Source organism: Melanerpes formicivorus, unplaced genomic scaffold (assembly GCF_026170545.1).
Source record: "Melanerpes formicivorus ecotype bairdi unplaced genomic scaffold, bMelFor1.0.p_v2 SCAF_290, whole genome shotgun sequence".
Classification (NCBI taxonomy): Eukaryota; Metazoa; Chordata; class Aves; order Piciformes; family Picidae; genus Melanerpes; species Melanerpes formicivorus.
In genome coordinates, this window is record NW_027142642.1 from 124,545 (window position 1) to 151,153 (window position 26,609).

General features: G+C 65.8%; 1 protein-coding gene across 1 annotated transcript in view; it reads left to right on the plus strand.

The window, feature by feature from the left end:
• Positions 1–26,003, plus strand: part of DCHS1 (dachsous cadherin-related 1) — a 52,252-nt gene extending 26,249 nt beyond the window's left edge. Inside the window, 20 exon segments of the mRNA XM_068170158.1 lie at positions 943–1,131; positions 1,219–1,450; positions 2,305–2,541; positions 3,694–4,704; positions 5,599–5,672; positions 5,674–5,784; positions 9,725–9,821; positions 10,066–10,223; positions 10,761–11,595; positions 11,861–12,100; positions 12,572–12,697; positions 13,295–13,504; positions 14,611–15,474; positions 16,068–16,181; positions 17,077–17,288; positions 17,384–17,538; positions 18,445–18,575; positions 18,990–19,276; positions 20,752–20,890; positions 21,107–26,003. Of these exon segments, the coding sequence (XP_068026259.1) occupies positions 943–1,131; positions 1,219–1,450; positions 2,305–2,541; positions 3,694–4,704; positions 5,599–5,672; positions 5,674–5,784; positions 9,725–9,821; positions 10,066–10,223; positions 10,761–11,595; positions 11,861–12,100; positions 12,572–12,697; positions 13,295–13,504; positions 14,611–15,474; positions 16,068–16,181; positions 17,077–17,288; positions 17,384–17,538; positions 18,445–18,575; positions 18,990–19,276; positions 20,752–20,890; positions 21,107–23,760 (8,076 nt within the window). The 3' untranslated portion in view covers positions 23,761–26,003.
• The last annotated feature ends 606 nt before the right edge of the window (positions 26,004–26,609 follow it).

The following is a 26,609-nucleotide window of genomic DNA, read 5'->3' on the forward strand; positions in this document are numbered from 1 at the left end:
GTGGCTTGGTTGGGTCCTGCCCGCAGCCAAGCCGCCCTGCAGCCCCCGGCCGGGCCCTTCCTTGGCGCGGGGGCCGCGTTCCTGGCCCGGGGCTCACCGAGCCGAGGCCCCAGAGGCGCTGCGGGGCGGGGCCGTGGCTGCCGAGCGCTGAACTCCGCTTCACCCGTGCCGGGGCAGCTGCTGCCGCTGGCTCCGGCCTGCGCTTTGTTCTCCGCGGGGTCCGCAGCACCGGCCCCGGGCAGCGCCGCGGGGGTCGGGAGCCGGCTCCTGCCCGTTCCGCTCTGCCCGCTAGGCGATGCCACGGGGCCGTGCCACCCTCACGCATCCTTCCCTGAGCCCGGGGTGCTGGCACCGGCTTGGGAGCAGCATAGGGACGCGCTCGTAGCTGCGCGGCCAAGCCGGGTGCCACAGGGGTTCTTGGCTTCTGCCCTGGCATCTGAGTGAGGCTTGGCCACCCCGCACTCCTCTCCGTCTGTCTCTGACCGGTTGTTGCCCTGGGCTGCAGGAGGGGAGCTGTCACCCGAGCAAGGCACCTCTGGTGGTTCAGGGACCCTCAGCTGCAGGAGACAGAGGAGTGCTGCAGTTATGCGGTGGGCAGCGCGCTGCTTCCCCTGCTTCCGTGTGCCCTCACAGGGACCAGGCTAGCAGAGGCCAGTCCTGATACGCCCCACAGCTGCCTGTGGCACTGCCCAGGGCATGGACTGCAGGCAGCCCCTCAGAGGCCCTGGGGGGCTGCAGAGGGAGGCGGGGGCTTGTCTGAGGCTTGGCGGGGGCAGGGGTGATGGGGCTGGAGCGGCAGCTGCCAGTCTATGGCTGCAGGACTGGCGGTGGTGGGGCCATGGAACAGAGGCCAGCACGGGGTTCTGGAGCTGGTGGTGGGCTGGGGCTGGCCGGGGGTGTCTGTGTCGCCGGCCCGGTTGACGTGGTGCATCCCCCCACCAGGTGACGGCCACGGATGCAGACAGCGGCGCCTTTGGGTCCCTCTCCTACTCCATCGGCTCCGGCATCGGCAGCGTGGTGCCCACGCAGTTCAGCGTGGACAAGGACACGGGGCAGCTCTGCACCGCGCAGCCGCTGGACCGCGACGAGGGCACCGCCGCCTTCGACTTCACGGTCACGGCGGTGGATGGGGTGAGGCTGCGGTGGCCGCGGGGCCGCGCCCGGGCAGGGGATCCCGTCCTTGCCCCGGACACCGGCCCCACTCTGTTCCCTTCGCAGGGCGGCCTGAACTCCATGGTATACGTGAAGGTCTTCCTGGAGGACATCAACGACAACCGGCCGGTGTTCTACCCGCTGGAGTACGCGGCCAGCATCAGCACGCAGAGCATGCCCGGCACGGCCGTGCTGCGCGTCGCCGCGCACGACAAGGACGAGGGGCTGCACGGGAAGGTGTCCTACAGCATCCTGAGGGGCAACTCGCCCCCGCTCTTTTCTCTCAATCAGGACACGGGTGAGGGGCCCGGGCACAGCCCGTCAGCAGCGGGCGGTGCAGAGGGTCTGGGTGGGTGCAGGATCCGGCCTGGGGCCACTGCTCGCCCCCCCCAGCGGTGCCGTGCCACCAGAGTTGGCTGCTCCTCTCCCTGCTGCATCTCCCCGGCCTCAGCTCCTCCAGCTGCTGCCAGCTGCATCCAGCCTCGGCCTCTGAGCTCTGGCTTCTGATCCCTGCTCTGTTTCCATCTGTCCCATCTCTGTCCCTCATCCCTGTCCCTGGCTCACCTTTCCTCCCACATGCCACTTGCTGTGGCCCATTGGGCTGTGTCCTCCTCCACTGTTCTCCCTGCCCAGTCCCTCCTCTCCCTGCTCAGCTTCCACTTCCCTAAAGTTTTGTCACACTCAGTGCCACCTTTGCCCCTCTGTCACACTCAGTGCCACCAGTCTCATGCAGTCTACCTCTGTTCTGCCCTGCTTTGGCCACCAGAGCCAGAGCAGCTCCTGCTGGGGCGGTGAGGGCATGGGCAGGTGGTGGCATAGGGTGAGAAGGTTCCTGAAGTCTCTCCACCCTGGTCCGCAAGCCCCTAGAAGGTGACTGGGATGAGCCAGGTCAAGCAGCTGTTCTTTGTAGGGCCTGGCAAGGATGTTCCTTCAGTGCTCCATTTCCTCCAACAGCCTCCCCTCAGCCCAGATGCCTCCAAGGTGGTGTGCCACCCTGGCCCCGTGCCCCACACTGCAGCCATGGCGAGTTCCCTGCTGTGAACCATGCTTTGCTACCCACTTAGGTCTTCTAGCCCAAGCCCATGGGCTGTCCTACTCCTGGTGCCAGGTGCCAGGCAGGCACAGTGGCCTCTGATCTGCCTTCTTCCCTAGGTGTGATCTCTCTCTCCTGGTCCTTGAGTGGCAAAGCCAACACCCTGGTGCAGCTGGTGATCGCTGCACAGGACGGCGGGGGGCTGCAGGCCCAGCCCAGTGCCAGGGTCAACATCAGCATCGTGGAGGGCACTGTCTCACCCCCTGTCTTTGAGCAAGCCCAGTACTTCTTCACTGTGCCCGAGGATGTGCCCCCGGGTACCAGCGTGGGGACTGTGCAGGCACAGAACCCTCCAGGTATGGCTTTGGCCTTTCATCTGAAGCTGCTTGTGGGAAACAACCCGGGGGGGTTGGTGGCAGAGTCTGGAGAGGAACCAGGGGGTGCCCAGGCGGCCAAGAAGGCCACCAGCAGCCTGGCCTGGAGCAGCAATGGTGTGGGCAGCAGGAGCAGGGCAGGGATTGCACCCAGGGGCTACAGCTGCAGTCCTGGGGGTAGGGCTGGGCTCTCCCTGCCAGAAGGATATTGAGGGCTGGGGCAGGACCAGAATAGGGCAAAGAAGATTGGGAGGGGTCTGGAGAAGGAGGGGAAGAGTCTGGAGAAGTTGTGAGGAGCGGCTGAGGGCCCTGGGGGTGTTGAGGCTGCAGCAGAGGAGGCTGAGGGGAGACCTTCTGTCTCTCTGCATCTCCCTAAGAGGAGCAGGGAGCCAGCTGGGGCTTGGTCTCTTCTCCCACGGAACAAGGGACAGGACAAGAGGAAATGGCCTCATGGTGCTCCAGGGGAGGTTGAGGTTGGACATCAGAAGAAACTTCTCTACTCAAAGGGTTCTCAAAGCTTGGCACAAGCTGACCAAGTCAGTGGTGGAATCCCCATCCCTGGAGGGGTTTCCAAGAGGCAGAGATGTGGAGCTGAGGGCCATAGGTTAGCCCCAGCCTGGGCAAGGTCAGAGAATGGTTGGGCTGGATGAGCTTAAAGGGCTTCTCCATCCAAAATCAGAGAATCCCAGAATGATTTGGCTTGGAAGGGACCTTAAAGATCCAGATCCACCCCACCTGCCCTGGGCAGGGGCATCTCCTACTAGACCACATTGCTCAAAGCCTCATCCAGCCTGGTCTTCCAGAGATGAGGCATCCACAGCTGCTCTGGGTGACGTCTTCCATTGCCTCACCACCTTCAGAGTAAAGAACTTCTTCTTAATGTCTCATGGTTCCAACAGTTTAATGATTCCATGGTTCCAATGAGTCCATGGTTCCATGACTCAGTGGTTCCATGGCCCTATGGCTCCAATGATTCCATGACTCCTTGGTTCTACAGTTGTATCCATGCACATGTACCTGGTGCTGCTCTGCAGTTCCCACCTAGAGCCCTCCCAGCCCAGCTGCTGTCTGTAGGGCCAAGGAGGTGCCCCAGGGATGCGACTCAATCCTGTGTCTTTGTTCCCTCGTGTGCAGGGCACGCTGAGGACATCTTCTACTCCATCTCCTCGGGGGACCCTCATGGCTACTTCTCCATCGACTCAGCCTCAGGGCAGCTCCGCACCAGCCTGGTGCTGGACCACGAGTCGCAGGCGGCGCTGACGCTGGACGTGCAGGCGCGCAGCGGCTCCCCCCCCGCCTACAGCCAGGCACGGGTCCGCATCGCAGTGTCAGATGTCAACGACAACGCGCCGGCGTTCCCCGCACCCTCTGACTCCATCCTGCTGCCCGAGGCCACGCCGCCCGGCACCGCCGTGTACACGCTGCAGGCCGAGGACCGCGACGGCGGCGCCAACAGCCAGGTCAGCTTTGAGCTGGCGGCGGGCGGCGCCGGCGCCTTCGTCGTGGAGCCCTCCTCAGGCACGGTGCGGCTGGCCAGCGCCCTGCGGTACGAGGCCGGCGCAGGCTACGAGCTGCTGGTGGTGGCGCGCGACGGCGGCGCGCCCCAGCTGAGCGCCACCTTCACGCTGCTGGTGCACGTGCAGGCCGAGCACGACCACGCGCCCGTCTTCGACACGCTCACCTACCGCGTGGAGCTGCGCGAGGGCGTGCCCGTGGGCACCCGCTTCCTGCAGGTGCGGGCGCGGGCACGCGGCGCCGAGGGCCCTGCCCTGGCCTACCACCTGCGCGCAGACGGCGACGCCGCCAGCTTCGGCATCGCGCCCGACAGCGGCTGGCTGTACGTCAGGAGCGCGCTGGACCGCGAGGCGCGGGAGCTGTACCTGCTGACGGTGCTGGCCTCGGCGGGCGGCGCGGGTGAGGCACGCGGCACGGGCAGCAGCACCGTGCGGGTCAGCATCACCGACGAGAACGACAACAGCCCCCGGCTGAGCCAGGAGCGATACTTCTTCACCGTGCCCGAGAACCAGGCCCCCGGCAGCAGCGTGGGGCGGGTGATGGCCACCGACCGTGACGCGGGGCAGAACGGTCGCCTCTCCTACCGCCTGCTGCCCCCCGACCCTGGCTTCCTCATCCACCCCCAGACCGGTGAGGGGCTGCCTGGCTGGGGCTGCGGAGAGGGGCCTGTGGTGGCGGGAGCAGGGTGGTGGATTGGAACTGCAGCAGGGCAGAGTTAGGTTGGACATCAGGAGAAGTTCTGCACCGTGAGGGTGGCGAGACCCTAGCACAGGCTGCCCAGGGAGGTGGTTGAGGCCCCATCCCTGGGGACATTCGAGGTCAGACTTGCTCATGTGAGACCCCACCTTGAATACTGTGTTCAGCCCTGCTGTGCCCCCACTACAAGGACGTGGAACTGTTGGAGTGAGTCCAGAGGAGGCCAACAAAGATGATCCAGGAGCAGGAGCACCTCTGCTACAAGGACAGGTTGAGGGAGCTGAGGGTGTGCAGCCTGGAGAAGACTCTGAGGGGACCTTAGGCTTCAGAGGGATTTTTCATGAGGCTGTCTAGAGACAGGACAAGGGGGAATGGTTTGAAGCTGAGGCAGAGCAGGGTTAGACTGGAGCTGAGGAAGAATTCCTTCAGTAGAAGGGTGGTGAGACTCTGGCACAGACTGCCCAGGGAGGCTGTGGATGCCTCTTGCCTGGGGGTGTTCAAGGCCAGGCTGGGTGAGGCCTTGAGCACCTGAGTCTAGCTGAGAGGTGTCCCTGGGCATGGTGGGGAGGTTGGAGGAGATGAGCTCTGAGGTCCCTTCCAGCCTGAGCCATTCTATGCTTGATGGGGCCCTGGGCAGCCTGCTCTAGTCAGAGGTGTCCCTGCTCACTGCAGGGGGTTGGACAAGGTGACTTTGGAGGGTCCCTTCCAACCTGAAGCCATCTGTGACTCTGTGCCTCTGTGGGGTGGGCAGCAGCAGTGGGGCCAGACCGGTGGCACACCAGCAGGTTCCCCTCTGCTCACTGAGCCTCATTCCCTCCTCTGCTGCAGGGGAGCTGAGCACCCAGCGCAGCCTGGACCGGGAGCTGCAGTCCAGCTACCAGCTGCTGGTGGTGGTGGCGGACGGGGGGGGCACCACCGCGCAGTGCCACGGGCACCGTCTACGTCTCCGTGCTGGACCAGAACGACAATGCCCCTGCGTTCCTGCACGGCGCCAGCCAGGAGCTGCCCCTGCAGGTAGGGCACCTGCCGGGCTCGGGTGGGCAGGGGCACCTGGGAGGGGCTGGGGGGTGAGCTGGCACCAGCTGCAGCCAGCAGCAGCCAGGGCAGTCTGGTGACTCTGGGTGAGGTAGGCACAGTTCTGGCAGTGACCCTGAGCATAGGGCAGAGAGGGCTCTGCCGACGGTGGGTCTGGCTCATGAGCAGGACAGCTGGGCTCACATCCCAGACCCGACCCAGCAGAGCCACCTGTGGGCAAGGGGCACAAGGGTCTGATAACTTCCAGGCCCCAGGAGCTTTGTGGTAGCCATGCAGCACTCTGGGCGGTCAGCAGGGCTCTGTCCAGCCAGGCTCTGCTCCATGAGTGTCTGCTGGGAGCCCACTGTGGGCCCAGCCCAGCTCCTCCTACCAGGTGGTGGCACTGGTCACTTGGGCACTGAAGGTGTGTCTGTGCTGCCCACAGAGGTGGGTGAGGATCAGCCCCCTCCAGCAGCACCAGGTCCTGGGGACCGGCTGCAGCTCCAGGACACCTTCCCTGGCTGCTCCTCCTGCCCTCCCTGATCCAGCTCACAGCTGTCCCTTGTCCAGATGCCTTCCTGCCTGGCCCCACTCCTACACAGGGACACCCAGCAGGTCCCATTTGCCAGCAGCCAGCTAGAGAGGTGCAGTCTCCCAGTGCAGGTGTAGGGTTCTGCAGCACGTTGGGGACACTCTGGCAGCACAAGGAGTTGTTCACATGGGACAGGGAGCACAGGGGAGGGCACAGCTGCTGTCCTCATGGAGGGGCTGTCACTGGTGAGTTCCCAGGATAGGTGTTGGTGGCCTTGCTGCTTGGCACCTTCAGGTGCCCTCCAGAGGAGCTGCTTTGTTGATGCTGGGGCTCTGCTGACAGCAAGGAGAGTGAGGGCTCTGTGTGAGGAGCTGTGGAAGGATCTTGGCTTCCCTGTTCAGCTGGGAAGAAGGTGGGAGATGAAATTCTCAGTTACTGACTGGGAGAGGACAGATGTGGCCAGCAGCAATGTGGATGTGGCTTCCAGGGGTGAGCAGTACCCTGGCCACAGGGTTAGAGAAGGCTGGGACATCACCAGGGGTTCTTTGAGGAGCTGTCAGCTCAGGGCTCAGCCAGCATCCCAAGGCAAATCAGGTGTTGGTCTCTGCCAGCAGAGGAGCAGGGAATGGAAGGGAATGCAGGGAGCAGCACCTCCAGTCCTGCCCAGTTCCTGGCCCCTAGGCCAGCAACAGAGCTGGAGAGCTCCGGGGAAAGGACCTTAGCAGGAGGTGATGGCTCCCATACAGAGAGAAGACACCTGGGGTTCCTTGGGGTGGGAGAGGTGGCAGCCGTGTGGCAGGAGTGTGGGGTGGGTGGCACAGGGAGAGCTGAGAAGTTGGCTTCTCACAGGACATGGGCAGCCCCAAGCCTGGCCAAGCAGCAGGTCTGGAGTCCACCAGGGCAGGAAGCTCCACGCTGAGCTCACCAGGGTGTGAACTGGCTCAGAACTGGATGGATTCATGGAAAAGACAAAACCTCCCAGGGGCTCTGCAGAAAGGCTCTAGCTGAGGCTCAGGAAGTGACTGGGCCACCAGCTGCTGGTGGCTGGGGAGGTTCCACAGGAGGATGGCTCCACATGTCCCTGAGGTCCCCCATCTGCTCCCTGCCTCCAGCCACACTCAGAGCCATGCCAGGGGGGGAGGTGGATCTTCTCTGCTCTCTGGGCCATGCTGGTGCTTGCTACAAGCTTCTGGGAGGGTGGGCACCAGGTCTGGCCAAGCCTGGGGCATTCTGGCTGGGCTGAGGTCCCTGCAGAGGCCAGGCCACTTCTGCTGCTGCCTGCTTCTCTCTTTGGGACCTGCAGTGAGTCCCTGTGGGACCTTCTGCATAGAGCCCTGCGGCTGCTGCTCCTTCAGCCCCTCCTCAGCTGCTGCTCTCCTCAGAAGGACTCTGCTGCCCAGTGAGTAGGGGTGGAACCATACAGGAGCCCCCCATAGCCTGGCTGGTTACAGGGTGGGGGCCAGGCCTTGCCCCAGGCAGTTCAGGGGGTTGGAGCTCCTGAGCTCTCTGTGCTGGAGGTGACCGCAGCTCAGCTATGTTTAGAAGTCTCTGCTGCAGCTTGCTTGGTCTGCTGGTTATGAACCAGCTCATCTCCAGCCTCAGCTCATTTCTGACCACTCTGGCCTCATTTGTTCTCCTGCCAAGGTTGTGTTTCTGCTTAGGCAGCTTCTCCTCTCCCGCTGGAATGTCCCTGCCCTCTCCCAGTGTTTACCCAGCGCAGTCCCACCACAGCCTGGCCTGGCCAAACAAGTCCAGCTCCTCTGGGCCACCCTCCCCGAGCCACCAGCCTGGTGCCAGCAGCTTGTGCAACTGTGTCACAGCTGGGCTCCTGCCTGGCCTCCTGTCTGGCCTTGCTGTCCTCCTCACTGTCCTCCTGGGCAGTCTGTGCCACTCTTGCAGGACAGAAATTGTTCCTCATGTGCAACCTGAACCTCCCCTGGCACAATTTCAGGCTATTCCCTCTCCTTTTCTCACTTGATACTGGGAAGAAGAGATCAGCCCCCAGCTGGCTCCAAGCTGTTCTCAGGGAGCTGCAGAGAGCCACAAGGTCTCCCCTCAGCCTCCTCTGCTGCAGCCTCAACCCCCCCCAGGGCCCTCAGCTGCTCCCAATAACTTCTCCAGACCCTTCTTCTTCCCCAGACTCTCACCCAGCTGTGTTACCCTTCTCTGACCCTGCTCCAGCCCTCAGTGTCCTTCTAGGAGTGAGGGGCCCAAAATTGATCCCAGGATTCCAGCTGTGGCCTCACCAGTGCCCAGCGCAGCGTTCTCCTCTCTGGCCTCATTGCAGGGGCCTGTAGCCTCCCTCCTTGGGTCTGGGCTCAGGTCCCATTTGGCCTTTCCATAAATATATTGAAGTGGTGTCACAGAGATCTCCCACAGCTGGTCTGGAGAATCCCAGCATGGAGGAGCTGGAAGGGACCCCTAGAGAACACCCAGGCCAACCCCCCTGCTCCAGCAGGGCACCCCCAGCAGCTTGCCCAGGGGCACCATGGCTGGGGGGGGTTGGAAGGTCTCCACACAAGGAGATTCCACAACCTCTCTGGGCTCCTGGCTTCCAGCAGCCTCACCCCAAACAAGTTGCTCCTGCTGACACCTCCTGGCTGACATTTGCTGCCCCTTGGCCTGGCCCTGGGTACTACTCAGCAGATGCCAGCCCCAGCCTCCTGCCCCCCACAGCTCCTTCAGCTGTTGCTGAGCATTGCTCAGATCCCCTCTGGGGCTGCTTCTCTCCCGACTCTGAGCCCCAGGGCTCTCAGCTCCCCCTCACAGAGCTGCTCTAGGCCCTCAGCCTCTCCCTAGCTTCCCCTGGGCCCTCCCCAGCAGCTCCCAGTCTCTGAACTGGGCAGCCCAGCCCTGGCACCATCATTGCAGCTGTACCCCCACCAGGACAGGGCAGAGGGGCAGCAGAACCTCCCTGCCCCTGCTGGCCACAGGCCCTGAGTTGCAGATCTGTGACTTCAGGCTGTGAATTTTGTCTCCTGGTATGGAAGGGACCTCAGAGTCTGTGCCAAGTGAGGACCTGCTCTGCCAGGTGGTGCCCACATCTTTGTGTTTGCTGCTGAAGGCTTCTGCTGGGAGCAGAGAGCCGGGGGCATTGTGGAGCCTGGGGCTGTCCCAGCTTCAGAGGCTTTGAGCATGGCATGGGTGAGGTGGTGCCCTCCCATCTCCTGCAGCTCACCGTTGCCAGGCTGGGCTCAAGGGGGCAGTGTGGGAGGAGGGGAGGCAGGAACCCCTTTGCCAACTCTCTGTGGACTTCTCATGTTGTGCCCCCGGGCACCGCCTGACGTCTGTGCTGGGGGCGAGGAGCAGGGCTGGTGCCAGAAGTCAGGTACTGTGCCATGCCCGGGGGTGGTGGGGCCGGCTGAAAGGTGCCCAGCGCCGCTCACTGCTGCCCGGACGGTGCCGCAGGTGCTGGAGGAGAAGCCACCAGGGCTGCTGGTGGCCTCGCTGCAGGCCAAGGACCCCGACGAAGGCGAGAACGGCACCGTGGTGTACTCGCTGGCAGGTAGGGGCTGCCCTGACTGCCCGCAGCCGGCCCCATCCTCCCCTTCCCCCGCCACGGCATCTCCCCCTGTCACACCCCCTGCCCCCCCACCATCTCCCCCTCTCACCCCTCCTGCCCCCTATGGCATCTCTCCCTCTCATCCCCCACATGCCCCCTACGTCATCTCCCCCTCTCATCGCCCCTGCCCCCCACACCATCTCCCCCTCTCACCCCCTGCCCCTCGCCCTCCCCCGGTGTCCCGCAGGCGCCTGGTCCGAGCGCTTCTCGCTGCACGCCGCCAGCGGGGAGCTGCGCACCGCCGCCGTGCTGCGCCGCTCCGAGCGCACCGAGTACGTCCTGACCGTCACCGCCAGCGACCGCGGCGCCCAGCCCCGCCGCACGGCCGCCAGCCTCCGCATCCAGGTACCCGCGCCCGGGGGTCGCGGAGCCGAGGGGTCCCCTGGGCTGGGAGAGACTTGGAAGGTGCAGTGGAGTCCAAGCATGGCCCCAGCACTGCCCCAGCACCACCACCCCATGGCCCTCAGCACCACAGTTCCAGGACTTGGGAACCCCCCAGGAACGGGGACTCCACTGGGCCTCACCTCCACCACTCAGCCTTGGCCAGGGCTTGGTCACTCTCGGAGTGAAAAGTGTTTGGTGACATCCAGAGAGTGCCCTGTGTTCCAGTTTGTGCCCATGGCCTCTACTGGGCAGCACTGGGAAGGGCCTGGCTCTGTCTTTGTGGCATCCCTGCAGGCATCGACGGCTCCAGAGGTTTCTCTGGCAGTCAGCAGCTCTGCTGTCCTCACCCTGCCTGCCTCCCACACCCAGGCTCCCACACCCACCCTGCCTCTTCTCAGAGCCTTCTCCAGGCCATTCTTCACCCGAGTGCCACAAGAGCCGAGACCTTGTCCGCCGTGGTCCCCGTGGCACGTCCCTCACCGCAGCCTCTCCTCACAGGTCCTGCCGTCGTCCCGGGTGCTGCCGCGGCCGGACGCCACGGTGCTGACCCTACACCCCACCGAGGGGGTGAGGCCGGGGTCGGTGATCGGCTCGGTAGCCCTCCCGGACGCCCCGGCTCGGGGCCAGGTGACCTACACCCTGGTGGGTGGCGGCGGGGACGGCAGCTTCGTGGTGGACAGCGAGAGCGGCGAGGTGCTGGCGGCGCGGGAGTTGGACTATGAGGCGGCGCCGCGGCACCTGCTGACGGTGAGCGCCGAGGACCGGCGGCAGGGCTACCCCCGCAGCCGCCTGCTACTGGTGCAGGTCCAGGTGCAGGACCGCAACGACCAGGCGCCAGCCTTCCCCGAGGACCCGGTGACCATCGTGGTGCCCGAGAGCGCCCGGCCCGGCGCCTCCATCTTCACCTTCCAGGCGCTGGACGGGGACGGGGCCGGCCCCAACAGCCAGGTGCGCTACTCCCTGAGGCGCCAGGAGCCGCCCGGAGCCCCCTTCCAGCTGGACGCCCGCTCGGGAGTGCTCAGCCTCCGCCGCGGCCTCGACCGGGAGGCCGCCGCCTCCTTCCTGCTGGTGGTGGAGGCCACGGACCAGGCGCTCAACATCAGCCAGCGGCGCTCGGCCGCCGTCACGGCACGTGTGTTCGTGACGGACGAGAACGACCACGCTCCCTCCTTCCTGTCGCCCGCCGCCGTCGCCGTGCCGGAGGACCAGCCCCCGGGCTTCGTGGCACTGCATGTCGTGGCCCGGGACGGCGACCTGGGCGAGAACGGCCGCATCAGCTACGCGCTGCGGGCCGGCAACGGCGACGGCAGCTTCCACCTCAACCCCAGCACCGGTGAGCGCCGGGCGGCGGCGGCGGGACCTCAAGGCGGAGGCGGGGTGGGGGCATGGGGGCGGCGGTCTGGGGCACGGGAGAAGAATTGGGCTGGAGGAGCCTCGGGAGGGACACGCGGACTGTGGAGAGCCCCGAGAGCAGCGCCTGCTTGGCATGGCACCACTCTCCCCTGGTACTGCTGGCCCTGGCACTGCTGTCCCTTGGCACTGCTGTCTCATGGCACTGGTGCCACACGGTGCCAGCTCCACCGCTGCCTGTCCCGCAGGGGCGCTCTCCATCGTGCGTGCCCTGGACCGGGAGGAGGTGGCCCAGCACAACCTGACGGTGGTGGCCACGGACCACGGCGTGCCGCGGCGCTCGGCCACGCAGCTGCTGTCGGTGCTCGTGCTGGACGCCAACGACCAGGCGCCGGCCTTCGAGCGGCCGCAGTACGAGGCACAGGTGATGGAGAACCTGCCCGCGGGCAGCACCGTGCTGCGGGTGCTGGCCAGCGACCGCGACCTGGGTGAGCACCTGGCCAGGGGCAGCTGCCCCAGGCACTGGGGACCACTCTGGGGGTGCAGAGCCCGCAGCTGAATGTACTCTGCCCCCGGATAAGCACCCGTCCAGGGGCAGCCACTCAGGACACTGGGGATCCCTCTGGGGGTGCAGCATCCATGGCTGTGTGTGCTCTGTGCCTGCCCCTACTCTATGTCCTGGCTGGCCATGGAAGGGGATAATCACCTGGAGATGAGTGGTGGGAGAAGCTGAGATGGGAACGAGGGCTGTGGTTCCCTCTGCCCCCCACTGCCTTTGTTCCTTGGAGGTTCCTCAGCCCTTTTCCCTTCCACTAGGCTGGGATCTCCCTGCAGCCCACATCTCTGCCTGGCTTTCACCCCCTCCTGACCCTGTGTGACCCCTGGGTGGGAGGCCTGGGAGGTACAGCCAAGTGAGAGGCTGCTGGGGTGCCCCCAGACCATGTCCCTGCTCCCTGCAGGTGCCAATGGGCAGGTGTCCTATGGAGGTCTGGCTGGGGGGCCCTTCTCCATCGACCCCCAGACAGGGCTGATTGTCACCACACGCACCCTGGATCGCGAGGAGCAGGAGCAGTACCTGCTGACGGGTGAGGGGTGCTGGGTGAGGGGTGCTGGGCAAGGGGTATTGGGGCAAGAGGGTGCTGGGGCAAGGGGTGCTGGGGTGAGGGGTGCTGGGACAAGGGGTGCTGTGGTCATGGGGCAGATGTGGACTCCCACTGCTGGGGTGCAGAGGTGCTGCAGCAGGATGGAGCGTGAGGGGCACTAGGGCCATGGGAGGGGTTGGGTGTGAGGGAAGGCTCAAAGCATGAGCAGCGGTGGGGTCCCCGTCCCTGGAGGTGTTCCAGAAATCTATGGCCATGGCACCTGGGGCAAGGTTTGATGCCCATGGTGGTGCTGGGTCTGTGGTTGGAATCGGTGACTTCAGAGAGCTTTGCCAAGCCCAACAGTTCTGTGGTTCTGTGCTTCAGAGCTGCGCAGATGTGGTGCTGGAGGACAGGGGATGGTGGTGAGCTGGCAGGGCTTGAACTCCATGATCTGAAAGGTCTCTTCCAACCCAAAGGACTCTGATTCCACGAGTGCCAGCGATCCCACATAAACACCCCTGGCACCCTCTGGGCATCTGCATGGGCCAGGCAGGCCAGGCAGGTGCCATCAGCAGGTGGCGTCTTGCTGTTTCCCTGCAGTCTACGCCCGGGACGGAGGCCTCCCACCCAGGCTGGCCACGGCCACGGTGCTGGTGAGGGTGGGCGATGAGAACGACCACAGCCCGCAGCTGGAGAGCCAGGCCTGTGCCCTGCAGGTGCCCGAGAACCAGAGCCGTGTGGCACTGCACACGCTGAGGGCCACCGACCCCGACGCCGGCGACAACAGCCGCCTGCAGTACCTCCTGGCAGGTGGGCACCAGGGCCAGCTCCAGGGCCCTCCTGGCACAGGGCCAAGGCTCTTCACCCTGGGCTGCCCGCAGCCAAGGGAAGCATCACCCATGGCAGCTCCTGTTCACTAAATGGCCAATCCCAGCACGGAGGAGCTGGAAGGGACCCCTGGAGAACACCCAGGCCAACCCCCCTGCTCCAGCAGGGCACCCCCAGCAGCTTGCCCAGGGGCACCATGGCTGGGGGGGGTTGGAAGGTCTCCACACAAGGAGATTCCACAACCTCTCTGGGCAGCCCGCTCCTGGCTTCCAGCAGCCTCACCCCAAACAAGTTGCTCCTGCTGACACCTCCTGGCTGACATTTGCTGCCCCTTGGCCTGGCCCTGGGCACCACTCAGCAGATGCCAGCCCCAGCCTCCTGCCCCCCACAGCTCCTTCAGCTGTTGCTGAGCATTGCTCAGATCCCTTCTGGGGCTGCTTCTCTCCAGACTCTCAGCCCCAGGACTCAGCCTTTCAACCTCAGTGCTCTGCTGCTCCTGACCACAGGGAGCTGCTCTGTGCCCAGGAAGGAGCACCCCCAGATCTGGGCAGGCTGCTGTCATTCCCCAAGCTCTAGCCTGTCTCCCCAGGCTGGGCTGGTCCCATACCACCCTTGGCCACTCTGACCTGTTGACTTCAGGAGCTGCCAAGTGGGCTCTGTGCAGCTGTCCATGCCATGTGTGGTCTGCGACTGCCTGTGGCAGGTCTTACAGAGCTGGACCAGGGAGATTCTGTCCTGGGGCCTTGCAGAGAGCAGCCTCTGCCCTCCCTGCCAGGGCATGCTGGGGTGGGCCCCATGATGACATCTGGGCAGTGCAGGGCAGGTCCTTGTTTGTACCAGCTGTCATCACGTTGTCTTGGCACCCCAGACCTCCCATCTTGAGTCCCTGGCACAGGTTGCCCAGCAAGGCTGTGGCTGCCCTCTCCCTGGAGGTGCTCAGGGCCAGGCTGGATGAGGCCTTGAGCAACCTGGGCTGGTGGAGGTGTCCCTGCCCACGGCAGGGGTTTGGAACTGGACGATCTGGAAGGTCCCTTCCAGCCCAACCCGTTCTGTGGTTTTTTTCAACCTTGGCATCTCTTCTCTCCCAGATGGAGACCCCGGGCAGGACTTCAGCCTGGACCCAGTCTCCGGTGTCCTCTCTACGGCGCGGGCCCTCGACCGGGAGCGGGTGGCCTCGTACCTGCTGACAGTGGTGGTGCAGGACCACGGCAGCCCCCCGCGCAGCGCCAGCATGGCGGTGACCGTGCGGGTGCTGGACCTGAACGACAACGCTCCGCGCTTCGCCCGCGCCGCCTACGCCGTGGAGGTGCCGGAGGACCTGCCCCCGGGCTCCCTGGTGCTGCAGCTGGCGGCCGAGGACCCCGACGAGGGCACCAACGGGCAGATCTCCTACTACCTGGGCAACGAGTCCCTGGGCGCCTTCCAGGTGGAGCCGCGGAGCGGCCACGTCCGCAGCGCCCTGGCGCTGGACCGCGAGCGGCAGCCGAGCTACAGCTTCCTGGCCACGGCGGTGGACTGGGCGCCGCGGGAGCCGCGCAGCGCGACCGTGCTGGTCACCATCACCGTGCGCGACGTCAACGACCACGCTCCGGCCTTCCCCCAGAGCCCCCTGAGCCTGGCCCTGCCGCGCCACGCCGCGCCCAAGCACACCGTGGCCACGATGAGGGCAGAGGACCGCGACGCGGGCGCCAACGCTTCAGTGTTGTACCGCCTGGCCGTGCCCAATGCTGCCTTCACCATCAACTCCTACACGGGCGAGATCCAGCTGCTGCAGCCCCTGGCCGCGCTCGGCCCGCGCCAGCGCACCCTCTTCGTGCTGGCCGCCGACCTGGGGCAGCCGGCGCTGTCCTCCACCGGCGTGGTGCAGATCCTGCTGCAGGACGAGCCCCAGCGGGGGCTGCGCTTCGCCCGTGCCGCCAGCGAGGTGACCCTGCCCGAGAACCCTGCCCCAGGTACCTGCTGGCCACCGGGCGGGGGGTGCTGGGTTGGCCGTGGTGGGAGGAGCTGCCTGGAAGAAGCCTGGAGCCAGGTGGGGTTGGGGTCTCACAGCAACAAGGGGCAGGGCAGGGGGAAGTGACCTCAGGCTGCCACAGGGGAGGTTTGGGATGGACATCAGAAGAAATTTCTTCACTGGAAGAAGCTGCCCAGGGAGGTGGTGGAATCCCCATCCCTGGAGGGGTTTCAAAGCTTCAGAGATGTGCTGAGGGTTGTGGTTTGGCATCAGCCTTGGCAGAGGTAGAGAATGGTTGGACTCCATGATCTGAAAGGTCTCCAAGCCAAATTATTCCATGATTCTCTGTTTCTAAGCTCAGACCAAGAGGCTCCTGGGAAGCCCCATCAGGCACTGGGTAGACCCAGGGGATGGCAGGGTCTAAGTGGTGCCCAGGCTACTCAGGGTGACACCCATGGGCTCGTCTTAGGGTGCTCAGGTTGCTCTAGGGCTCCTGGAAGACCTGCAGGGGTCACGGTGAGACCAAAGGGGCTAGGGACAGGCCCCAGGAGTCCCGCTCCCAGCCACAGGCGCTGCCCTGGCATCTCTCCACAGGCACCGTGGTGGCCAGGGTGCAGGCAGCGCACACCGGGGGCTCCTCCGGCCGCATCAGCTACAGCATCGTCAGCGGCAACGAGCGCGGCGCCTTCGGCATCCAGCCCAGCTCGGGTACAGCCTCAGTCCCCCTGGCACCCACCCCTGCTGCTCCTCAGAGCCCCACGGCTCACAGCCACATGGGCACCATGCCACCCTCCACACCCTGCACCAGCAGAGCAAATGGTGCCAGAGCTGGTAGTGGGCATTGCCCTGCCACCATCCTGGTGTTGGCAGCGCAACTCCCAGCACAGCTTCCCCTGCGCAGGACTTGGCCAGGACCATCACTTAGCCTGGGACAAGCTCAGCACGGTCAGGGAGCTGCTGGGACAGGGCCAGAGGAGTCCACAGCCATGCTGGGAGGGCTGAAAGGAATCTGCTGGGTCCCCAGGCTGGCAGAGCTGGGGGTGTCCAACCTGGAGAAGGCTCCAGGGACACCTTCTGGTGGCCTGGCAGGGCTGGAAGAGGCCCAGGAGCAAGCTGGGGCCAGGCTCTGGAGCAGGAGCTGTGGGGCCAGGCCCAGGGGGGATGGTTTGGAGCTCCAGGAGGGAGCCCCAGGGCAGAGGGAAGAGAGAAGTTCTTCAGCAGGAGGCTGGGGAGAGCCTGGTTCAGGGAGGTGGGAGATGCCCCCTAGCTGGCATCATCCCAGGGCAGGTTGTTTGGGGCTCTAAGCTCTGCTTGGAGCTGTCCCTGCTGGCTGCAGGGGGTTGGAGTAGGTGACCTTGGAAGGTGCCTTCACCCCAAACCATTCTGTGATCCTATGACATGAGGAAGCTGCTCTCAGCCCACACAGGGGGCTAGAGCTTCCCACCACAACCCTGTCCTCTGGTGCCCACTGGCTGGTTGGTTGGTCTGGGACAGACCCCAAGCTGGCACAGTGCCTGTGCCCCCTGCTGGAGGAGAGAGAAGATGAGGGAGGCATCTCCCGGTGCATGCCAGCCCCTGAGCCCTGCCTGCTGTGCCCCTCCAGGTGCCATCTCGGTGCGGGACCCCAGCAGCCTGGACTTCGAGTCCAGCCCGCGGCTGCGCCTGGTGGTGCAGGCGGAGAGCGCAGCGTCACTGAGCTTCACGGCGCTGACGCTGCTGCTGCAGGATGCCAACGACAATGCCCCCAGCTTCCAGCTGCGGCACTACGTCACCTTCGTCCGTGAGTCCCAGAGCTACCACTCGCCCCTCATACAGGTAGGGAGCAGGGGCCTCTGCCGGCCTGGGGCTGGCCCTGGTGGGGTCTGCAGAGCCCCACAAGTGCCCTGCTGGACCTCCCCTGGGCTCGGCAGGTGCTGGCAGATGACCCGGACCAGGGAGCCAACGGGCAGGTGACCTACGGCCTGGACCCCGCGCTGCCCACCGCCGGCCTGTTCCACATCGACCCCCAGACTGGCACCATCACCACGGCTGCCATCCTGGACAGGGAGATCTGGTCCCAGACACAGTGAGTGGGGCTGATGGCACTGACCCCAGGTATCCTGGCCGTGGCTGTGGAGGGTCCTCTGCTGCTTGCAGCCACCCAGTACTGTCCCAGCGCTGCCCAGGCAATGCTGCTGCCCAGCAGCAGGACCTCAGGCGTGGTGGAGACATGGGGAGCTAAATGGCACTGAAGGTGGCACAAGTGGCCATGAGCTGGCCTCAGGAGTTGGTGAGGGGGTAGTGAGCTCCTGCCCTGTTCCTGCATGACCAGTCCAGGCCACACACCCCAGGATCACAGCCTGCTGCCCTACCATGCTCTGCAGAGCCCTCCTGCAGCTCCTGCACCCAGCCCAGGTGCCCTGGGCACCACCACCACCCAGCCACACCTGTGAGATGATGGCAAAGCCCTCAGATCTGTGTGCTTCAGAGGGAAGGGAGAGCCTCTGCCACCCCACCCTGGCCATGTCCTCTGCCCCCGTACCTGTGCTCTGATGGCCACCTGTGCCTTGGGCACCCGTGCCACCCATGGAGCTGCAGAGGCTCCAGGTGTTGCCCAGCACCCAGCTCTGTGCCAAATACGTCCCCTGCACCCACCCTGTGCCATCTCCCACCATGGTCCAGACTCAGACTGGATGCACTCTGGGTGCCACCAGCTCCCCTGGCACAGCCTCCAGCCACATGTGGGTCTCCTGTCCCCTGTGCCCCTGCCAGGGCCACAGACACCCCTGCTGTCCACCACAGCTCCAGACCCTTGTGCCCACATTCTCTGCCCACTGGGATGTTCCAGGTGCTGAGCACAATCCTACTGCCCTCCAAACACCCTCAGGTCTGTGCCCATCTGGTGCCCTGCCCCACTGGGACACACAGGCAGACCTGCACTGCTCCCTCACCCACGTGGCCATGTCCCTGAGGACCTTGTGCCTGCCCACAGGTTGGTGGTGACAGCCACGGACAGGGGGACGCCGCCCCTGGTGGGCTCTGCCACACTGACCGTGGTGGTGCTGGACATCAACGACAACAGCCCTACCATCCCGGTGCCCGCCGAGGTGCGGGTGCCTGAGAGTAAGTGCTGCCCCGCGGGAGGGCACCAGGGCAGGGTGGGCACCCCGGGCTGGGCAGGAGCCCCAGAGAGCTTCACCCACCCTCTGCCAGGGGCTGGTGTGTGCTGACCCTGGCTTGAGCTCCCTGTGCTGGAGCTGTGTCTAGAGTGAACCCATTGAGATGCCAGCTGCATGCCCTGGCACTGCCTGTGCTGTGGGGTGATGGCTGTGCTCTCCTGTACCAGCTGTCACCTGTCCTGCCTTAGCTATCACCTGCCCCAGCCATCACCGGTCCTGTGCCAGATGTCACCTGCCCTGTGCCACCCATCACCTGCCCTGCCCAGCTCCCAAGCCCTTCACCCCAGCAGCTCCTGTGCCCGGCTCTGGGGTCTCCTCCCGTGCGCCGGTGCCAGCCCTGGGCCTCTCATCCCCGCAGATGCACTGTTGGGCACCCAGATTGCCCAGCTGACGGGCAACGACGTGGACTCGGGCCCGGCACTCTCCTACACGCTGGCAGTGCCAGGCGAGGCTACGGGCACCTTCAGCATGCTGCGCTACAGCGGCGGCCTGGCACTGACAGCACCGCTGGACCGCGAGCGGCAGAGCCACTACAGCCTGACCCTGAGTGCCTGGGATGGGCAGCACTGGGGCCAGGCCAACCTCACCCTGCTGGTGGAGGACGTCAACGACAATGCCCCAGCCTTCAGCCAGCCCTGCTACCAGGTACCCTGCACAGAGGTGCCCGGCCCTGTGCCAGCCCCTCTGCTGCCTGCGACACAGCCGCAGGGGGCATGAAACCATGGCACTATTTTGGGTGGGAAAGACCTGGAGCCAAATCATGCCCTCAGCACTGCCCCAGCACCACCACCCTACAGCCCTCAGCACCACAGGTCCAGGGCTTGGAGAGCCCTCCAGGGCTGGAGACTCCACCACTGCCCTGGGAAGACTGGCACAGGCCTGGGCACCACTCAAGGGGCACAAATTGCTCCTCAGGGCCAAGCTCAACCTCCCCTGCCACAACCTGAGGCCACCTCCTCTTGGCCCAGCCCTCAGGAGCAGCCCTTGAGCCCCAGCTGGCTGCAAGCTGCTCTCAGGGAGCTGCAGAGAGCCACAAGGTCTCCCCTCAGCCTCCTCTGCTGCAGCCTCAACCCCCCCAGGGCCCTCAGCTGCTCCTCACAACTTCTCCACAGCCTCCTTCCCCAGACCCCTCCCCAGCTTCCTTGCCCTGCTCTGGCCCTGCCCCAGCCCTCAATGTCCTTCTGGCAGGGAGGGACTTTCTTGTAGTGAGATCCCCCCAAGAACGTGTCTATACCCCTCCTGCCCCTCTTCTGGGCTCCATCCATGTCCTGAATCCTGAACCCCACTGTGATGTCACCAGGAGAGCCCTGGCCAGAAGACTGGAAGCAGGCAGGTAGCAGCTGTAGCCCTGCAGAGCTCTGTCACAGCTGCAGACTGGAGAAGGTGGGAAGGACAGAAGTGGCAGGAGGTGGCTCCCAGCCTGCACAAGTGACCATGCCAGAGGCTGCAGGGCCTGAGAAGCACCTGAGCAGCCCTCTGGGAGGTGCTGGGGCAGCGAGTGGGGGTCAGTGGGGGCCGGAGAAGCCCTGTGGAGTTGGGGTCTCAGGGGATCCTTGCTCACTGACTCAAGCAGCATCCAGGCTGGAGCATGGAGCTGAGCCTGGGCACTGTTGACCAGAGCTGGAGGAGCCTCCAGCTGCTGGCTTCTGCCAGGTTCTGGGAGGGCACAGAACTGCTTCAGGGTTGTGAGGGGCCAGGCTGGGGGCCCCCTCAGCCCGCAGGTGTTGCCTGGCACAGCAGCAGGGCAGGGAATCCCCTGGGTGATGAAAATGCTGCTGTGGAGGAGATGCCAGCTCCTGAGGTGCTTTAGTGGCAGCCTTGGCAAATTGGTTCTGGTTGGACTAGATCTGAAGGTCTCTGCCAGCCTAAATCCTGCTGTGGTTCTCTGGTCAGGTTCTTCAGCAGGGCAGAGAAGGTGGAGGAGACAGCAGGGCAGGGGGGCTACTGCCAGGGAGAGGGCACACTAAGAGGGCGGGCACAGGTCAGTGGGACAGATCTGCTCCTCTACCAGCCCTGGTACAGCACCAGGCTGGGCCACCTTGGCTGCCCTGGCTCTGTTCAGCCACATGTCCGCCCTGGCATGAGGGCCACGGTGCTGAGCAGAGCTTCCCCCATGCCAGGTGATGGTGCCAGAACACACACCCGCAGGCAGTGCCATCCTCACCGTCAGTGCCACTGACCCGGATGCAGGCAGCAACGGGGACGTCACCTTCCGCCTGGCTGTGCCCAGCCCCGACGTCGCCATCGACCCCAGCAATGGTGCGTGGGGTGGGGGCTGGAGCAGAGGTCTGCTGAGGGTGGGACCCCCATGCTGGCACAGCCCAAGCCCTCCTAGGTCACCATCTGGGGCGGCGAGTGAGGTGGGCAAGGTGGGGTGGCCATGGAGCACACCCAGGGAGGTGTCCTGGGCTGATCCCAAACCCTCTCGGCTGCTACTTCTCCCCCCACACTAACCCTGGCTCTGTGCCCTCGCAGGGACCCTCTTCACCATCCGGCAGCTGGAGTTCGATGCTAGCCAGCCCACGTTGGACCTGGTGGTTGAGGCATACGACCAGGGCTCACCCAGCCTCTCATCCTGGGCCGCAGTGCAGCTGCAGGTACTGGACGTGAACGACCACAGCCCCCAGTTCCAGCTGCCGCGCTACAACACCAGCGTGCCCGAGGACCTGCCCCCGGGCACCACGGTGCTGACACTGGAGGCAGCTGACGCCGACCCGTCGCGGGAGAACTCCGGCTTCGACTTCACCATCGTCAGCGGCAACAGCGGCAACGCCTTCCAGCTGGAGAGCCACGCGGGCTGGGCCGGGGGGCAGCTGCGCACCCAGGGAGCCCTGGTGCTTGTGGAGCCCTTGGACTTTGAGGCCGTGCAGCTCTACAACCTGACGGTGGCGGCCTCGGACCGGGGTGTGCCACGGCGCAGCGCCACGGTGCCGGTGCTGATCGCGGTGCGTGACGTCAACGACAACGCGCCGGCGTTCGCACGTGCCCGGTACCACGCGGCCATCAGCGAGGCGGCGCCGCCGGGCACTGAGCTGCTGCGCCTGCAGGCGCACGATGCCGACTCGGGGCCACGCGGCCGCCTGCGCTACGCCATCACCTCGGGCGACCCGCGGGGGCTATTCCGGTTGCACGAGGCCAGCGGCGCCCTCAGCCTGGCACGGCCGCTGGACCGCGAGGCGCAGGCGCTGCACGCCCTGGTGGTGCAGGCAGCTGATGAGCCGGGCGGGCACTTTGCCCTGGTGCCCGTGGCCGTTGAGGTGAAGGATGTCAACGACCACAAGCCTTACTTCCCACTGGAGGTGCTGAGCGCCAGCCTGCGTGAGAACCTGCCCCCTGGCACCCTGGTCACCACGCTGCGTGCAGCCGACGCTGATGCCGGCGTCTTCGGGGAGCTGCGCTACACGCTGCTGGAGCAGCCGGCAGTGGAGCCTGGCCTGGCTGAGGGCCATGAGGCCTTCACCCTCAATGGCAGCTCCGGGGAGCTGCGCTCGCGTCTTGCCTTCGACTATGAGCGGGCCAAGGCCTTCCAGCTCCTCGTCAGCGCCACTGATGCCGGCAATGCCTCAGCCACGGTGACGGTGCGGGTGTTGGTGACAGGAGAGGATGAGTACGACCCCATCTTCCTCAGCCCCTCCTTCAGCTTCGAGGTCCCCGAGGGCGCCCACAAGGGGCAGAGCATCGGGCAGGTGCTGGCAACTGACGAGGACGAGGGGGCCGACGGCGTGGTGCTGTACTCCCTGGCCAAGCCCTCACCCTACTTCGCCGTCAACCAGACCACGGGCACCATCTACCTGCGTGTGGACAGCCAGCCCCAGGCCAGCACTGGCCGGGCCAAGCGAGAGCCACGCGAGATGAGCCTGGAGGTGCAGGCGCGCAGCCCCCTGCCCGCCTCGCGCTCGGCCTCGGCGCAGGTCACCATCGACGTCACCCACACCTCCTTCGGTCTGGCCCCAGACCTCAACCTGCTGCTGGTGGCCGTGGCCGCCTCGCTGGGCGTGGTGGTGGTGCTGGCCGCCGTGGCCATCGTGCTGGCGCTGGTGCGCTCCCGGCAGCGCCGCGGCGGCGAGAAGGCGGACGGGGAAGGTGCGCTGCGCCGCGGGCAGAGCGGCTCCCTGCAGAAGCTGGGCCGTGGGCAGAGCGGCTCCCTGCAGAAGCTGGGCCGCGACGAGCCGGCGCTGCCCAGCACGGAGCACATCTACCACCAGGCGCTGCCGGGGTACGGCGCGGAGCCGGCCGGGCCCTACACGCGCGGCGGCTCCCTGGATCCCTCGCACTCCAGCGGGCGCGGCTCGGCCGAAGCGGCCGAGGACGACGAGATCCGGATGATCAACGAGTACCCACGCGTGGCCAGCATCACGGCCTCCATACAGGAGCACCTGGCGGCGCGGGGCCCCGACTCGGGCATCCAGCAGGACGCCGATCAGCTCTCCGACGTCTCCTGCGAGCCCACGGTCATGGAGGGCGCGCAGTGGTTCAAGAGCAAGAAGGGTTCGGGGCTGCTGCTGCCGGGGCCGCCCCCGCAGCTCTACCGCGACGACGGCGGCGGCGGCGGCGCCTTCCTGGGCGTGCGCTGCGGGCTCGGCGTCTCCTCGCCGCCCCAGGACTACGCCTTCCCCGAGGACGGCAAGCCCGCGGCCGAGGGCTCGCTGAGCGCCATCGTGGCCGGCGACGAGGAGCTGCGCGGCAGCTACAGCTGGGATTACCTCCTCGACTGGTGCCCGCAGTTCCAGCCCCTGGCCAGCGTCTTCACCGAGATCGCGCGGCTGAAGGACGAGAGCTCCCTGCGCAAGCCCTTCCCTGCCAAGCCCAAGGCGGAGCCCAAGCCCCGCATCGACCCCCCGCCCCTCATCACCGCCGTCGCCCACCCGGGTGCCAAGTCCGTGCCGCCCAAGCCGCCGCCGGGCAGGACCTTCCCGCAGCCCGGCTCGCTGCGCCGCTCGCCCATCAGCCACGAGGGCTCCATCTCCTCCTCCTGTGCCATGTCGCCCAGCTTCTCGCCCTCGCTGTCGCCGCTGGCCGCCCGTTCGCCGGTGGTCTCTCCCTTCGGCGTCGCGCAGGGGCCCTCGGCCTCGGCCATCAGCGCCGAGCACTCGCTGGAGCCGCCCGAGGAGGCCGAGCTCCGCATCTAGCCTGGGCCCGCGGACTCCTGCCCCGCGCCGCGGCGCCGGGAGCGGGGCCGAGCCTGGGGCCGCTGGGCACGGGGGCCGATCCCGCTCCCACAGCCTCGGTGTGGGTCTCTGTGCCCTCTGGGGCCGCTGGCACTCCTGCGGTCTGGCAGATTCGGTGCCGGCTTCGGTGTCCCACGGACCGCTGCTGCCGCGGCCGGCACCCTGGGGCCACGGCTCCTTGTGCTGCTCATAGCATCCGACGGTGCCAAACGGGACCCTGTGCTCGGGGGGCACAGCCCCTGCCTGTGCCCGGCCAGGTGCCCAGCAGCAGGTGCAGCAGCCCATGGCTGAGCCGTGCCCGCTGGCCCAGCGTCCCCGCAGGAGCTCCATGGGCTGGGAAGGATCGCAGCAGAGGGAGGGTGAGTCCTTGGGCAGGGACACAGCCATGGCAGCTGCCACTCTGCCCCATGCCAGGCCAGGCTGGAGAGGAGGAGAAGGCAGTGCCCATGCTCTACTCACCACCCATGGCTGGTGGGGGGCACAGGGGCTCCTTTGGGGTCTCACAGCCCCTCCCAGCTCCCACCACTGCACATTACCCTTCTGAGGGCACCCTCCTGAGCTGCTGCTTCTCTGAGCCAGGCTGGCAGGCAGGTGCTCTGCTCACCATGACAGCTCTGACCCTGGAGAAGATGCCCACAGGACCTGGTGCCTCCCTGGGCTGCACGCTGGCCATCGGACATGGGCACTGTGCACGGGCACCAGACATGGTCACTGGACATGGGCACCGGACTCGGGCACCGGACATGGGCACTGCCCAGGCACCCGCTGGCAGGAGCCACAGCGCAAGAGCTGCCGCAGCACTGGCCCCAGGGCTCTGGGAGAGGCTTCACTGTGGCCACTCAATGAGAGAGACCAGTGGCCTCCTCCTGTTCCTTCTACCCTGGGTCTGGTGGGCAGGGGAGGTGTGAGAGGTACCCCGAGAGTCCAAAGCTGGCATGGTGTCAGTGTATCACAGTGATGGGGCATCAGGCAGCTGCCCTCGATGCTGGGGCCCTGTGGTGCTTCCCAGGGACATCTCCAAAGTGTGGGTGGGTGCCAGCACCCCCAGCTCTGAGCAGGAGCTGCTCTGTGCCATGCCGTGGGCATGGGATGGAGCTACACTGCCATGGGGCTGGTCCCCATCCTCACCCCAGCACTGGGGTCAGCCCTCACCCCAGACACCCCGTGGATGCTCAGGGTGGCATAAGCACAGTCGTGTCCTGCCACCATGGGCCAGGGTGCCCCCAGGTGCTGTGCTCCACACATGGCTATGGGCACAGAGTGAGGACCAGGAGCAGGCATGGGGGGCAGTAGGGCAGCCCCGTGGATGCAGCTGGCCCTGGCATGCTAGGGGGTTAGGGGGAATCTGGTCCCCCGAGGAGGGGCCCAGGGGAGTTCCTCCCTCAGGATGTTCACAGCCCCACACTGCACCCCTCGCCCCAGGCTCTGGTCACAGCACCCAGACCGCCCACGTCCGCCCACCCACATCTCCCACTGGGCACCATCAGTAGCTTCTGCCCCGCCTGGCACTGTCCCAGTCCTGAGCCTCCAGCCTGGGCTGCCCCATGGCTGGTCCCACAGTGGGCATGGTTGGCCCCACAGCGGGCACGGTGCCCATATCCCTGCTGCGGGCAGCCCTGAGGCTGCTCTGAGCACGGGGCAGCAACACAGGACGGGGATGGTGGCGTCAAGGGGCCGCAGGGCCATGGCTGCATGGGGACCACAGGGGTGGGGAGGGCAGGGAGGGCAGCACTCAGCACAGGGACAGCCCGCGGGGGCTCCTGGGGAGGGCATTCTCTGGGCCCTTCCTCCCGGCAGGGCTGTCCCGCTCACGGGCACCACGGGGAGCAGGCCAAGGGTGCTATGGACGCCCTACACGGGGCGGGGGCCGCTCCCCGCTGCATGTTTGGGACAGGGGATCACGGAGCGGTCACCCCCGGTAGCCACAGGAGGGGCAGCCCCCGGGGCGCCGCCCCCCCCACCACTGGGAGCCGCCAGTTATTTATTGTAGACTTTGTACCCAGCCCCCTCCCCCCCATTTCTACTCAATTTGTACCTTTTGTATCGGAGCTGCATGTACGGGCGCCCAGCACAGCCTGTGCCCAAGTGCCAACCTCTCCAAAATGCCTTAATAAACCACACTTTGTACGGAGATTGTGCCACGGCTGCTGTGCCAGGCTTGTGCCACCACTGCGGTGCCAGGCTCATGCTGCAGTGGTGGGCAGGCACAGCCCTGGGCACAGTGGGGCCACCAGCACTGTGCTACAGCAGGCAGGACCTGCACCCTGCCCTGGGCAGCTGCTGGGGCGTGCAAGCTGGGACCACAGAGTTACAGAATGCATCAGGTTGGAAGGGATCCCTGGGGGGTCCTCCACCCCCTGGGCAGCCTGTGCCAGGGTCTCACCACCCTCACGGTGCAGAACTTCTGATGTCCAACCTAACCCTGTCCTGCTCCAGTTGCCAACCATTGCCACTGGTCCTATCCACACAGCCCCTTCTGCACAGCCCCTCCCCAGCCTTCCCCTGCAGATACTGAAATGCAGCTCTAAGGTCTCCTTGGAGTCTTCTCCAGGCTGATCAGCTCCAAGCCTCCCAGCCTGTCCCCGCAGCAGAGCTGCTCCAGCCTCTGAGCATCTTTGTGGCCTCCCCTGGGCCGTCTCCATCAGCTCCAGGTCACTCCTGTGTTGGTGTCCCCACAGCTGGCCACAGCCCTGCAGGTGAGGTCTCCCCAGAGCAGAGCAGAGGGGCAGGATCCTCTTTCTCCATCTCTGGCCACACTGCTTTGGATGCAGCCCAGGCTGCCCTTGGCCTTTGGGCTGCCAGTGCCCATT